The sequence below is a fragment of the Netta rufina genome (assembly GCF_964035555.1).
Source record: "Netta rufina genome assembly, chromosome: 1".
NCBI classification, from domain to species: Eukaryota; Metazoa; Chordata; class Aves; order Anseriformes; family Anatidae; genus Netta; species Netta rufina.
The window spans coordinates 67,135,009-67,150,384 of record NC_140123.1 but is presented as its reverse complement, the minus strand read 5'-3'; the positions used below and the strand labels follow the sequence as shown (position 1 = coordinate 67,150,384).

Genomic DNA, 15,376 nt, shown 5'->3' with positions numbered 1-15,376 from the left:
TGGAGAAGGAAGCACTGTTTTGCACAGCATGGCTCCCAAACTGCAGAACTCATTGCCATGGTGCTTTACGCGTGCCAAAAATACAAGCAGGTTCATAAATCACTGACAACAAGCTGAAGGAAGAAAAGTTCATCGGGGCTGGGAACTGCCACGATGAGCATTCAACCTGCGACTCGGGAAGTACCTAAACCTCAGAGGGACAGAAGCCAAGAGCCCACAGGGAAGGAGTCACTCTGTGCTTTCCCTGCTAGACCCTTTCTCTAAGCTTCTGCTACCAGTCATGGGCATGGCACTGAGCTAGATGAACACCATCCTATTTGCTGTAATAAGCTGTCACTCTCCACGTCTATTCTATCCTTGTTTCAAACCTTGTCCCTTTGTCTCTGTAGGAAGTTTAAAAGAGACGTAGAAACAGTGACCAGAGTCTTTTCCACTCTGGAGACCACTGAGATGGTTACTACAACTTCCCAATCTATTGCAATAGTTCTTCAGCCCCACAAAACCAAAACCCTGACAGGAACGAAGAACTGCAACAATTTCTCTACAGCTCAGCAGGACAGGGCTGGAGCACGTCTCCTACGAAGATGGGCTGAGAGAGCTGGGGATGTTCAGCCTGAAGAAGAGAAGGCTCCAGGGTGACCTCATTGCAGCTTTTCAATACTTAATGGGGGCTTATAAAAAAAAAGATGGGAGAACTACTTTTTGTTTGGGCAGATAATGACAGGACAAGAGGGAATGGTTTTAAACCAAAACAGGACAGATTTAGATTAGATGTTATGATGAAATTCTTCAGTCTGAGGGTGGCGAGGCACTGGCACAGGCTGCCCAGAGAAGCTGTGGATGCCCCATCCCTGGAGGTGTTCAAGGCCAGGCTGGATGGGGCCTTGGGCAACCTGGGCTGGTGGGAGGTGTCCCTGTGCACGGCAGGGGGTGGAATTAGATGGTCTTTAAGGTCCCTTCCAACCCAAGCTGTTCTGTGATATGATATGACACAAGGGAAGACAAAGTTGGCCAGGTCTGCATGTCCTCGGCTCCTCTGTAATCTGAAATGTCTTCCCAAAGACTGAGCATGCAGGTCAGCTTGAAGTTCATCTTTCTACCTATTTCTCCATAAATCAATTTGAGTTATGAAGAACTTTCCTCTCCTACAGTGCTTTCCTCTCTAAAGTACTGAGCTTTCACATTTTTTGACTGAAGACCTCTTCTCTCTATGCACTGCAAGTAAGGGTGGAAAGCTCTTGTATGTGTTCATGCTTTCCCAAGTTCTCCTGCCAGCCCTACTACACACCTACAGAAATTACTTCCTCATCAATTTGCAATCGTTTGATCTTCTGCCCAAATGTTATAACATAAGTCCATGTTGCAGTTTAGTAAAATCCCAAATTCCAAGGACTCCTCTCTTTCCTGGAACACACTGGCCATGGCAGCAAGCTCACTGGCATCCTCTACTTTTTGCTTTATTATCCTAGGCATGTATTTTGCTGTGTGATCTAGTGAACTAGTGAACAGCTGCTCTAACAGGAAGGTTTTTAGATCATCCCTCACACGGCTGCAGACCCTGTGTTTTTGGTGTTGCTTTTTGTGTCTGTGTGTGTTCCTTTCCAAAGCAATCACTTCTTTATCTTCTATATGTGTGTGAAGCCTTTACACCTCTCATATCTTGCTTTCCTTCCCATCTATGACTTGCTTTGTATTCAGAACCCTACCCTTCAATTTATTTTATGTTATAAACTGAGTCCCATCTCTTACATCAGAATGGCTAACTAGAAAGACTTGGGAGGTGTATATCTGAGGGCACCCAGTCGCTGATACCACAGGAATCAGACAGCAGAAGCGGTGGCTGTTCTCAGGACCTGCCAAGCCCTTCTCCTCTCAGCGTGCACCACAGAAAGCTCTTCCTCCAGGCCATGCCCTCAGCACTTCACGCTATGCCTCATAGCGCATCTCTGGGCTGCTGTCTCTCAAGACGCACTTCCACAAGTCAGGCTGGTAAAGCCAAGCACTGCACTTCAAAGGGATGTTCCTCCATCCCCTGCTTCCAGCCACACACTGCTGCAGCTCGTCTTCCTTCAGCTCTGCCAAGAACCCCACCAGCAAAGTGGTTGGATCTCAATTAAACCGGATCATAAAAGAAACAGGTGAACACTACCTCCAGGACGCCCCGTAGGCAGGGCAAGGAGGAGAACGACACCTCCTGCTCTTAGCACCGGAGGCAAGGGAAGGTTGCAGGGCTGCTGGCTGAGCTTCTTGGCTCAATCCTAATCCGGGGACATGCTGGCTCGCTGGGCAGTGTGTGCCTGGAGCTGCCTTTGCTCCCGTGTGGGTGCTGGTGCGGGAATGGGACCCGAGGGGATGGCACGGAGCTGGGACAGGGGAGGGTCAGGCTGAGGGTTAGGGAAAGGGTCTGCACCCAGAGGGGGGTCGGGCACTGGGACAGGCTGCCCCGGGCAGTGGGCACAGCACCGAGCCTGAGGGAGTTCAAGGAGCATTTGTGCAGTGCTTTGAGACACAGGGGCTGGTTTTTGGGTGGCGCTGTGTGGTTGGGCTCAGCGTCCCTTGCGGGTCCCTCACAGCTCGGGATACTGTGTGCTTGTGATACACTTGAGGTGGAAGCTTATCGAGGAGCTTATTTTCTCTCAGAAACCACCAGATATGAGGAGATGTCACTAGAGGCATAACAGTTGTTTGCCCAAAGAGCCGTGACAGGACACCCCATGGCAGCACAAGCCCCCATTCCCCACATCAGGCGAGGCGAACCGCGCCCCCCCCTCCATTCCCTCCCCTCAGCCGCTCGGGGCGGGGCCAACGGCAGCCACCGCGCGCGCGCACCCCGCCGGGCTCCCCCTACCGGCCCTAACGCCCCTAACGGCCGCGGAGGCCCCGCCCCCCAAGGCACCCACCAGCCAATCCCGTTCCGCCGCCGCGCCGCTCGGACCAATCCGCTCCCGCTCCCCCGTCCCGGTCCCCGTGCCCCCGCCCCGTTTCGCTCAGTCGCGGCCGCGCCGTAAAGCGCGCAGCGGGCGCCGCGGCCTGGCGGCGGGGCCGGGGCCGGGCCGGGCTCCGTGAGGCGGATGCCCGGGGGCGGGGGCAGCCCGGCGGAGGCGGCCGGCGAGGCTGCGGCGGCGGCGGCTGCTGCTGGCGGAGGAGGAGGAGGTGGAGGAGGAGGAGGAGGAGGAGGAAGCAGCAGCGGTGGGGGGGTGGCGGCGCCGCCGGCGGTGTCCGGCAGGATGAGCCTGTCGCCCAAGGAGCTGTCGAGCCTGCTGAGCATCGTGTCGGAGGAGGCGGGCGGCAGCACGTTCGAGGGCCTGTCGAGCGCCTTCCACCACTACTTCGGCAAGGCCGAGCACTTCCGCCTGGGCTCCGTCCTCGTCCTGCTGCTGCAGCAGCCCGACCTGCTGCCCAGCCCCGCGCAGCGCCTCACCGCCCTCTACCTGCTCTGGGAGATGTACCGCACCGAGCCGCTGGCCGCCAACCCCTTCGCCGCCGTCTTCGCCCACCTGCTCAACCCCGCGCCCGAGCGCGGCGGGGATGAGGCGGAGCGGACGCCGCTCTCCGGTGAGAGCCGGCCCGGTAGGGGGGGAGGGGGTCAGGGCCGTGACACTGGGAACACAGGAGACGTTTCTGCTCGGAAAGAGCAGTCAGGCACTGGGACGGGTTGCCCAGGGAGGTGGTGGAGTCACCGTCCCTGGGGGTGTGCAAGGAGAGGTTGGGCCTGGTGCTTGGGGACATGGGTTAGTGGGTGACAGTGGCAGTAGGAAATTGGACCAGGTGATCTTGGAGGTCTCTTGCTGCCTTAAAAATCACGGAGTTGTTTCTTCCTTCTGTCTCCACAGGCTTCTTACCTCCCATAACTCCCCCAGAGAAATTCTTTCTCTCTCAGCTGATGTTGGCCCCCCCTAGAGAGCTGTTCAAGAAGACTCCTCGACAGATCGCGTCCATGGATGTAGGAAACATGGCCCAGTCGGTGGATATAAGCGGCCTTCAGCTGGCGTTAGCAGGTAAGGGAGAGCTGTGGTTCAGCTGTGAATGGAAGTGTGAACTGTCATTTGGCTTCGAGTTACTTGAGGAAGCACTTGTCTATCCTAAATAGGGAAAAGGTTGGACTAAACTTTAGAGTTTTCAAGCACTGATTATATCTTAGCTATTTTATTGTACTTCGCAAGCTGCTTTTTAAGCACATATGTCACTGCCTTAAAACGAGAAAAATATGCAAGTTTTGGAAGACTTTCATCTAAAATTAGTTTAGGTTTTGGTGTATTTTTTCCCTTTTCTCCTATGTAGTACTTTTGGTATGAAACTGGCTACTGCAATTGCATCTTTGCTGTTCTAAAATTAACTTAGATCTTAGTGTTAGCTCAGGAGTGGTAAGTGGTCTGCTTTTATCATAGAATCACAGAATGGTTTGGGTTAGAAGAGACTTTAAAGCCCACCCAGTTTCAACCCCCTGCCATGTGCAGGGACACCTCCCATCAGACCAGGTTGCCCAAGGCCCCATCCAGCCTGGCCTTGAGCACCTCCAGGGATGGGGCAGCCACAGCTTCTCTGGGCAGCCTGTGCCAGGGCCTCACCACCCTCTGGGTGAAGAGTTTCTTCCTAACACCTAATCTGCCTTGTTTTAATTTTAAACCATTACCCTTTGTCTTATCACTACACTCCCTGACAAAGAGACCCTTTCCTAAGTGACAAGGTAGCACGATGTGATGCTTATCCTTTGACAGAAGAAGAAAAGGACCTGGAACATGATTGTTCTGATTGTGTTGACTGGGGAGTCACATCTGGGGCCACTCTAAAACAGAAAATATTGTCAGGGACAAGTCAGTTCAGAAGGAGGGGGATTCCTAGGCATGTGCAAATGGAACTACTTCAAAACTGGCCAACCCACTTCTGTTCGTGAACCCTGTGGCTTGCCCCTCTGAGGTCAGGCTTTTCTGCCAGGCACTTGTATCTTGGTCTTGTCATTTTTATGTAGAATTTGTCACTGATTTTTTTTTTTTAATGCTCAGACACACTGTCCCATCTTCACAGTGTACAGATCTGTAGTGTCCTCCTCAGCTGATATTTCTAGACTACAGGATCTTTTGAAAATGGAAATTGAATACCCTAGCATACTGTCAAGAGGGAAAACAAACCCTTCTGGTTCTTCTGTTCATCCTGGCTGTGTTTTCAAGGACATTTCTGTCAATTCAGAGTCTTGAAATTTCAGATAACTTGTGACTTCAGCATAAAGCATACATCATGCCTGAACAAAACCTGGATGCTTTTCATCTGGTTTTGTTTGTTTTTTGTCCTCGATTCTCTGGTTGCATTTTGTCATATTAAAGCTAAAACATGCAGAGAACCTCAAAACTGTATCTGTAGGGATGGTTGCTTTAGGGCATGCATTTTATTCTGTCCTTTTTCTTTAAATACCATTCACTGATGGCTTTAAGTACAGTACAGAGCCATTAATAATGCTTTGCAAAATCGAGCCCTGTGAGATGTGCTTGTATCATTATTTACATACTCAGTAAACAGCATGCATCACTGTTTATGAGCCATTGCAGGAGTTGTGTAACAAAACAAACTGCATCTGAAAAAAATGAAATCTGTTTCTCAGACTTCTAGCTCCCTAGAAGAAATGCCTGCTTTCTAGTCACTTTCTTAGAGGACAGCTTTTTTTTTCCTTTTCTTTTAATAATTGTGACGTTTCCTGTCTGTCTATCTGTAATGCTTCAGAAAGTCTGTAAAGTTTTCACAAGTCTTCAGTGCATGTCTCCTATTAATGCAGGATGCAGTGATGCTGTTTACAGTGTGTAAACATGTTGTATTATGATAGATGCTTAGATACAATGTTTGGAGTGGAGTATTTGTGTTGTTTTCCCATGCATTTCATCAAATTTAACAGCTGTAAGTTGTGGTAGCACCTCAAAATTGTGGCCCTGAGATGAATTTCAGGCTGTTTAGAACTGGATGAATTTGCGCTGCTTTAGAATATAGTTGCCAAATCAAATTATTTAGAAGGCATAAACATTTTTCAAAGAGTGTATTTATCTTTTTTTCTTTTTCTTTTTTGTAAAGCATGGGGGGGGAAAAGCACTTGGCTTGTTTTCTGAATTGAGTTGTGACAACTTTGCTTGGAGCAAAAAAATTTTTTTTTCTTTTGAACGTACAATGTTGGCATAGAGCACCTTGGGAATCAGCTTTAAAACTTGCTTTGTTCTATTCTCCCTCTGGTTTGCAGGGTGTTCACTCAGGCTTTGTGTCTGTAACTTGATTTTGTTCATCTAGTGTGTTACTGTATCAAAAGTGACATCCCTGCAGCTAGTAGAAAGTGACTTTGGGGAAGTGCTCAGGAGCGTTTGTTTCCTAACCCTTATTTAATGGAAGGGTAATTATCCTGTACTGAAAGTTGGGTTTGTAATATACTGTAGGGCTTTCTGTTGAGAATCAGACAGTTTGTTGTTACTTGTTTAAATTGAGGAAAAAAAGGGGGGGGGAGGGTAGATGAGACATGACACCTCCATATAGGAACCTATGTGACTGTATTCAGATTAGGTTGTGGTTGGTTTTGGTTTGTTTTTAATTTGATGTGTTAGTTCAAGTTGCTGGATTTGTTCCCGTTAAATAAGCGTGTTCCAATTTACTGATCTCAGTTCATGCTTTTGCTTACCTGAAACTAATTTTTGAAGCAGTGAGGGCTAGACTTTTAAACTTAGATGTATATAAAGGGCTCATAGAGGCTTCTAACACCTGTGAATTAAAGGAGTGTGTCTTAAACTTTTGTTTTTCTAATTAAGCATCATTAGTGGTTTAAGATTATGGGGATACAAACAAATCAGTGATGTTTATTGACTGATATATTTAAGTTCTAGATTATAAAAGACAACAAAGGCACCCAATATGTTCTTTTCTTTTTCTTTTTTTTTTTTTTCCTTTTCAGAGAATTTGATTTGTTGAATCAACTAATCTGTTTGGTAGCTGAATGAAAGCTGGAACTTGAAACAGTTTATAAAGTAGCAGGTGTATTTTAGAGCAGTTCATTTTTACTTCAAAAATGTTTGTTTGAAAACAGGTGAAAAGCATGCTAGCTGCATTTAACAGAAAAACATACTGTGCTGTGCTTGTGGGTCTTGTGGCTGCACGAGAAGAAGCAAGCACACTTTGCTTGAAATAGATAAGGACCCTGTGCAGAATCTGTCAGCACTGTGCTCAGTTAGGATAAGAAGCAGTGTCTAATTTCATGTGGGACCAGCGATTTTGGACTTCCAATTACTTGAGGGTTAATCTGCTGTTTAATATCCTCTATGGAGGGTGAGAGGGAAGGAACGCAAGGTGGAATTGTGTAGTGGAGTTGTTGGCTTCCTTTGTGTGTATTATTTTTGCTAAAGTGTCAGAAAACATGGTTTCTCAGAAATACAGAGAATACAGAAGGTAAGCTTTTAAGCCTTTGGATGCAGAAGAGTGATAGGCTGTGCCAGAAGAACACCTAAAATCTGGCAGTTCAAGTACTGAGCCCACTAGTTTCTCTTAGGCAATTTTTTTCACGTTTTTGGTAATCTTTTCTGTAACTTGCTTAAGTTCTGCAATTTGGGCTTTAAACAGACCCTTTCACAGGATTGCTTTATAATTCCTGTTTGTGTAGAATCCTGCATCAATTAAACTCCACCTTTTTTGAGCACTTGCTGTAACTTGACAGCAAATGCAGAAGAAGCTTATGTGATGCCAGTGAGATGTATTGGCTAAATCTGAATAGCTGACTTCAGTTCTAGTGTGCCCCTTATCACTGCAGCGTGTAAATGTAGCTCTGCAGATTTTTCACTTCCCAGCTCTGAGAAATGATGGCAAAACTAGATATGTTATCTGAACTCTTTCAGGAGTATCATGTGAATCCACTCATTAGCTTTTAAAAGCAGATTACATCAGTAACTTACCTTTCTGAAGTCAAGACTACATTTCACGTTCATTTCTATTTCATCTTTATCACTGTTGCATGCTTCTGTCCCTCTCCTGTCAGATTGGCATTCTGAGTACCAGCTGACAGCGTTAAACTTCATGTTGTTCCCTCTTACTTTTAAGCTAGCTCTGCTCTAAAGCTGATTGTTTCAGACTACTTTTAGTATTCCAGGCATCTCCGTTTCAATTTTATGCTTTAATATTGTTGCCTGACCTTCTTCCAGAACGCCAGTCCGAGTTGCCAACGCAGAGCAAGGCCAGCTTCCCCAGCATCCTCAGCGATCCTGACCCAGATTCTTCCAACTCCGGTTTCGACAGCTCTGTTGCCTCCCAGATCACTGAAGCCTTAGTGAGTGGGCCAAAGCCTCCTATAGAAAGTATGCGCATTTTCACATCTTTGTGGTTGTAACTCATGACGTGCTGTGTCCTTATGCTTCTCCAGATGAAACATAGTATGATTCAAAAGTATTTTCCAAGTATAAAATGGGGATGAAGATGAATGAAATAGCGCAGAACTGCATCAAACTATTTTCAGATCACTTCATGACGTTCATATTTCCAGATTTTTCAAAATCTGGAGTGTGTCTTCAAGCTGTTTCCTGTGTTGGCTAAAAAACTGGCTCTGATGCCCCTCAGCTCTTAGTGCCCTACACTAAGATCTGCATTCCTGCTCCAGGAAGCAGTTAGTGGGGAAGGGAAAAAGACCATGCCTTGATGGCAAAAGCAGTAATTTAGTGATCTGATCCAAGAGGAAAACCACTGATGTAACAGCATCTCTAAAAATGAGGAATAAACGTTTGCCAGGAAGATCATAATGTTCTTCCCAGTGTTATAGCTTAAAGAAATGTGGGCTTTGGGGGGCTTTCTTGTACTGAAATAAAACTGAATACCTGAAGTTTAAAAAAACGTTTCACATTGTTGCCTTTTTAGGTCACTTTCGACCAGAGTTTATTCGACCGCCGCCTCCACTCCATATATGTGAGGATGAGTTGGCCTGGTTAAATCCAATAGAACCAGATCACACAATTCAGTGGGATAAATCAATGTGTGTGAAAAACAGCACTGGAGTTGAGATAAAAAGAATCATGGCAAAAGCTTTCAAAAGTCCCTTAACTTCCCCACAGCAGACGCAGGTAAGTATCATGCAATTATCTGTTTAAATTAATTTTTCTAACAAGTTGTTTGTTAGATTTATGTGTTTTTAATTAAAAAGTGATCCACATTTTCTAACTTAGATCTGTGTTCTGATTCAGTGCTTTTAATTGTCAAAACCCAAGAGTTTTGACTTGGGTTTGTACGAATGAGAGGAATCTTTAAACTTCATAGCATTGGCTGATTGTAGTTAAGCTGATCAGTGGTACCAATATTTTTCTGCATTGGAAGTCTTTTGATAACGAAGTTGTTTCTGCTTCTGTGGAAGCTTTCAGTGAGAAATGAGTTCAGAAATGCTAACACTGAATCTTTGCTCAATTTACTAGTATTATTCCCTTTATTTCAGTGGGCTGTTCTTATATTCATCATGCAGCACTACAAAATATGCTTTATTTACAGAACTCTTTCTGATGTTCTGACAACAATGAACTTGAAATTGAGATTTCTTCTCCTGGACAGAAAACTAAAGAAGGATGACTTTTTTTTCCCCCTACCTTCTTTGCCACCCACTGATCAAAGACTACTAAAGCCTTAGTAAAGGCTTTGTTGGCACTGTTGTCTTTAAATAGAAGTGTTAAGGAAATACACGTGCAGTGTATTTCAGTAGAGATGCCTAAAGGTTTATAGTTCTGTAGTTTACATATATTAGAGCTGTTACTTCAAGCAGCAGTGAGAATAGTTAAGAAGAAAAAACAATTCAGAGTTGTTGTGTTTTTGTTTTTTTTTTCTTTATAGCTCCTTGGAGAACTGGAAAAGGACCCCAAGCTCGTTTACCATATTGGTCTTACTCCTGCCAAATTGCCAGACCTCGTTGAAAACAATCCTTTAGTAGCTATAGAAATGCTGCTCAAACTGATGCAGTCTAGTCAGATAACAGAGTATTTTTCTGTCTTGGTCAACATGGACATGTCCTTACATTCAATGGAAGTTGTAAATCGGTAAGTACGCTCTCAAATCTAACGTGCTTCAGGAAACTTATCAAATAAAGACAATCTGCTGAACAGTTCTTAAGTGACTGTGGGGCTGGCTGCAGGGCTGTAGGTGGATGCATTCCAAGCACTACCAAAGGAAACATAAATAACAGAAATGAACAGGAATCAGTTAGAGTGAAGTGAAAGAAATGAGCATCAGTATCATTTCCTTTTCAATTTCTGTGTTGTCTCACCTTTTTAATGCTCTTACTTTTTAAAGATAGTAAGAGTTAGTGCGCTCTAACTATTCCTGCAGAGGAAGGCAGTGCTGTGGAGTTGTAGCTTTCTGCAACTTCTGGCTTTTCTAAATCTGTTTCTTTCATAAAAGCTATACTTGTATTTTGTCTTTAGATAAAAAAAGAAGAACACAGCTTCAATTTGTAGGTAGCTTTGGGTTAGTCATAAAGAACTGAACCTCTCGAACATCCTCAGTGCAGAGAAAGCTGCCAATTTCCAAGTTCCTTTTTTACTGTGATGCTGTTTGAGAATATTACTGTAATACCATTTCCTGTTAGCATCATCAAAACTGCAATTTAATAGGAAAAAAATGCTACTTCCCAGCAGAAAGAATAAATTAGATGTTGGAGATGCATATGAAATTTTATATCAGTTATATATTAACATACTGTATTTTACAGCACGTTTCTTGCACAGATGCTATTCTAGTTTAATTTTTCAGCCCCTGCTCCAAGAATGGAGAGGCTTATTCAAAAGAAAAAAAAAAAAGGCAGTGTTACTCTTGATCTTAGCAAAGTGTTTCTACGTGGAGAAGAATGGGGAAATAAATATTGTCGTGTAGGTAGCTTCAGCTGGAGGTGGTAATTATTAGAAAGTAATTTTACTACACTGTTTGATATGTTCAATTCCAAACAGTATTTAAAGGAGGTATTTGCTTAAAAAGAACTTGTGTTCTTGATGCAGATTAAGTGAACAAAAGGTGGCATTGTTAAATAGCCATCCTGCTTTATGCTCTTGCCCTCTCTTCGTTGGAAATAACTTCTGCACATAGATATACCTCATTTTCTTAATGAATGCTGGCACTTTAAACAGGGGAACTTCTCAGACATCTAATCCCACAAACTGCCAGAGAACATCGTTCCTACTTCCTTCCATTTCTTGGCAATTACTGAATGCGAACTGCCAAATCAGCCTTGTTCCGCGGTCCCTTTGCAGCAGAGCTGAATCGTACCTCAAATATTTGACAACAGGAACACACACACCTCCCCAGTGGTGCAGACTTAAGCGGTTACTACCCTGAATGGGTAGGGGTTGCAACAGGGAGAAAGGGTGGTAAGAAAAGCGTTCTTGCTCTTGTCTGGGGTAGCTGAAGCACCAGTCAGGCATGCTGGTTTTCCCAGAGCGGAACTACCATAGGAAAAACCTCTCAAACTGCAAAATGACTACTAGAGGTACTGATTTTTAAGTGAAAGAAGACAAAAATTTGGAACAAATGTCTAAAATTTCCCTGTTGCCGGGCCTTTTACTGCTTGAGATGGGACTGGTTAGAGTTTTGGTCTAATTCTGTTGTAATTTTATGACAGCTTTACTATATATCACTGTAACTTATGAGCTGTAGTACTTCAAAAAACAGTGGTATCAGATATTTCAGCAGTCAGCACTGTCAAACAGCAATAGGAGTCCTTTCTGTTAACCCTTAAAATAGATGAATACCATTCTTTGATGCAGTAGTTCTCCAATTGTTCTGCAGTAAGAAGCTTCTGAGATCATCATGCATCATGAATCTCATTCATCTAGTCAGGGTCTCCTGTATTTGAGCTCCAGATATTCAAGCTGTTTCAGTTTTTAGGACTACAATCTGGATCTGAAAGAACTAATGAAACACATCTTTTGACACACACAAAAGTCACATGGGTTGTGTACTTCAGGAAGGAGCTCAGCATCCAGATTCACTCTCTGGAGTTCAGATATGGATAAACCAAATCGTATTGCAGAAGAATCCTGGCATTCAGACAGCTTAAGGCCTTCCTCTTAAATTTGAAGTTACATCATAGACTCGTTTGCGTAACATGTCTTTGTAGGTATGTCAAACACACTAAGAACCAGATCTAATTTAGCTTCTGTACTGTGTTGGGTTTAAAATAAAAAGGTTTTGACCCCTAAGAAATCTAAATGTTTAGAATTATGTCTGTGAAGGTTTTTAGAAATCAGCTCTGTGTGACATGATCAGGAATAAACTAGTATCACTGGTCTAACTTATCTGCTCTGCAACAGAATCATAATACTTCTGGCTACATAAACTATTGGATATTTTTAATTTGAACAGGCTTACTACTGCAGTTGATCTCCCTCCTGAGTTTATTCATCTTTATATCTCCAACTGTATCTCTACCTGCGAACAGATTAAAGACAAATACATGCAGGTGAGTTCTCTGCTCAACTGGTCAGGAAAAAGGGTCCAGTGTCTTGCTCTGTGTAACATGTGCTGAGACTTTATCAGGGTGATAGCATTAAAGAAGCAGTAAGACAGAATAATTTATTTCAGAGGTACTTTTTTTTTTTTTTTCCTTAATGCACTACGCAGTTCCTTAGTGTTTAACAATCACTGTTTCACCTTTCTACAAGACTCCACAGGTAACTACTGTTTTGTTTTGCTGTAGATATCATACACTTCTCCCTAGCAAAACTACAGTTTTATGACTCAGGTGCCTAAGTGTGAAAAGCTTATCTGTCATTCAGTGTGACTTCTCTTTACTTCTAGCATGAGATGTTTGTTTTCTACTTAGTTTTGAGCTTTTTTCGCTCCACAAGTGTCTCCACCAGTTCCATGCTTTGAGGTGATGTTACAAAACTCCTGTGGAAATTTTGCCCTTCAATTTTCTCTATGTGACCCATAGTAGCTTTCAGATCTCCTTTAAACCCTAAAAACCCTTTTCTTTTCTGCTTTCATAATGCCATAATCTCTTCTTCCCAAGCCAGTCTTAATTCCTCAGTACCAGCATGCAAGTTGTAGCCACTTCAAGGATCTTTAACCCTCCTTGTAGCTGTTACCTGCATGTTGCATGAAGCACTTCCCTTCTTTCCTAAAATTATTTGAGTTTCACCAAGTAGGTCTTGTTTTCTTGGGTATGTTTTTGGTGAAGGACAGTTCCATGTTCAGTTCACACAAGGCTTTATGAGTCCTGACCAATTCCTCCCTCAGCTTTCTCCTCTCTATACTGGATTGCAGCCTATTTAGATTTGTGCATTTGTGCATTTTAGATTTCCCTTAAGCTTTTTGGCTTCCTTCTCTAGCTCTGCTATATCCTTAAGCTGCAGAGGCCAAAACTGCACGTAGTGAACAGGATGTAGGTTCAGTGTGGTTTTGGACAGCAGGAAAATCCCCTCTGTCTTGTTCTAAGTACCTTTCCAGATGCTGACTAACCACTTGTTAGTTTTTGGTGGCTGCTGATGGTTTTCTGCTTTGGGACTTGGCCAGAAATGCATGGATGCATTGATCTGTGACTTGCTGAATAGCAGGGGAGAAAAATAGCAGAGCTGAGAACATGCTCACAGAGTGGGTGGGCACTGCTGAGATCATAGAGCAGCTGTGCTTCTGGCACACAGGACAAAACTAAGAGAAAAGGGTCAAGGAAGACATACTGATCAGCAAGGAGCATGCAAGGCGTGTGAGATCTGACATTTGTTAATACTACCTAATGAGGTCTCACAGCAGCTGAAACACAAGATGTTTTGTTTGAGAAGCACCATTCAAAAGCACTCCTATCAGAAGTAAACGAAGCACAATCCTCAGAGTTTGGGAACCAGCCAACACCTTGCAGTTGTACTCTTGTTCTGAGTTTCATATTTGCCGAAGTTATTCCTGTACCTAGTCCTGGTGCTGCAGAGAACACATGATGCTTTTTGACTGTAGCAAGGGAAACAACTTGTTCAGTTCCTGAATTTCCTTGGTGTAGGTAGGAAATTTGAGAGAGCTTAATTCCTCTAAAAAACTGGGAAGTTTTGAGATTGAAGCTTGTTAATTTTTCTTTACGGTGTTACTTGTAGAAAATGAGACTAAGCAAGAACTGTGTCCATAGTGATGACAAGTCTCTTGGGGTTTTATTCATAGATTTACATGTGTACATGTGCTCTGTACTTTCATATATATATATATATATATAATGCAATCTGGTACCTTATTTGTGCATGTACAGAGCTTGGGGAAAAGATTACTGCTGTAGCTGAAGTTCTGCTGAAATGCCTCAGTTAAGAGGGTTGTGCTGCTCAGGGCCAACAAACGTGGTTGCCAACTTTTATGTGGATTATGAAACCGCCTCTCTTCTGTTTCAGAACCGCCTGGTACGTCTTGTTTGCGTCTTTCTTCAGTCTTTAATCAGAAACAAGATTATTAATGTACAGGACTTGTTTATTGAAGTGCAAGCGTTCTGCATTGAGTTCAGCCGGATAAGAGAAGCAGCTGGCCTCTTCAGATTGCTGAAGACACTAGACACTGGGGAAAACCCATCAGAGACAAAAACTTCCAAATAAACCCACTTGGTCACTGGGGGGAGGGGTGGAATATGAGTGTTCTATACCAATTAATTGTATATTTTAAACCAAAATCACTGGATTAATAATGTAATACACTATAAATAGCATTTTATGCATTTAAACAATAAATGTTTTTCTGATATGTGTGCTTGAGCTTGAAATGTTAGGCCTTACCCTTAAGCTTTCTTTGACTACAGGTCATGAGCATGTCCTGAACTATAGGCTCTATTCCCAGAGAGCCTCTATTCACAAACAGCTTTGGATAACTGAAGTCAACTGCTATCCAAATAAGTAATTTAAATTCATGTTGGCTCTTTCTGTACTCTGTAAGGCCTCCTAAAAGCTGGAACCACCTTCTGTTAATGATGTTCCCTCTTCTCACTGGGAAAGGGAAAGTCTATCTTGATGCTTAGAATAAGCTTAAGGATTACCTTTAATGTTTATGATGATGAAGTATTGACTGTAATGGTTAAAACTGTATGCTCTCCTCCTCCACATCGCTGACTCTTTCCACAGTGCTGGCTTCATACCACCACTAGTTGGAGTACCACAATTATTTCATGACTTTGAGAATGATCCACTGTGGAAAAATGGTCCCCTTTCTTTCTTCATAGAACTCAGTCATAGGACTCTTCTTACTTCAAAAGTTGCACAAGCACTTCCTTTGTGGCTACCAATGATTAAAATAGCCTCTTCAGTTGTAAGCATGTAATCGGTACCACGCTATGTTAGACTAGGGGTAGGGGAGAGAGTAGGCTGAAATACCACTGAAGTTGACAGTTAAATAATTGCTGCTATTTAAACTCTCAACTTTAAAAGAAAAATAATTT

At 43.5% G+C, this 15,376-nt stretch overlaps 1 protein-coding gene across 1 annotated transcript; it reads left to right on the top strand.

Moving 5' to 3' along the window:
* Positions 1–3,157: 3,157 nt before the first annotated feature.
* Positions 3,158–14,688, top strand: CNOT11 (CCR4-NOT transcription complex subunit 11). The gene is made up of 7 exons (XM_084305919.1): positions 3,158–3,555; positions 3,834–3,998; positions 8,157–8,309; positions 8,863–9,065; positions 9,820–10,022; positions 12,340–12,436; positions 14,346–14,688. The coding sequence occupies exons 1-7, from the start codon at positions 3,228–3,230 to the stop codon at positions 14,541–14,543; spliced, it is 1,347 nt and encodes a 448-aa protein (XP_084162045.1). The 5' UTR covers positions 3,158–3,227; the 3' UTR covers positions 14,544–14,688.
* The last annotated feature ends 688 nt before the right edge of the window (positions 14,689–15,376 follow it).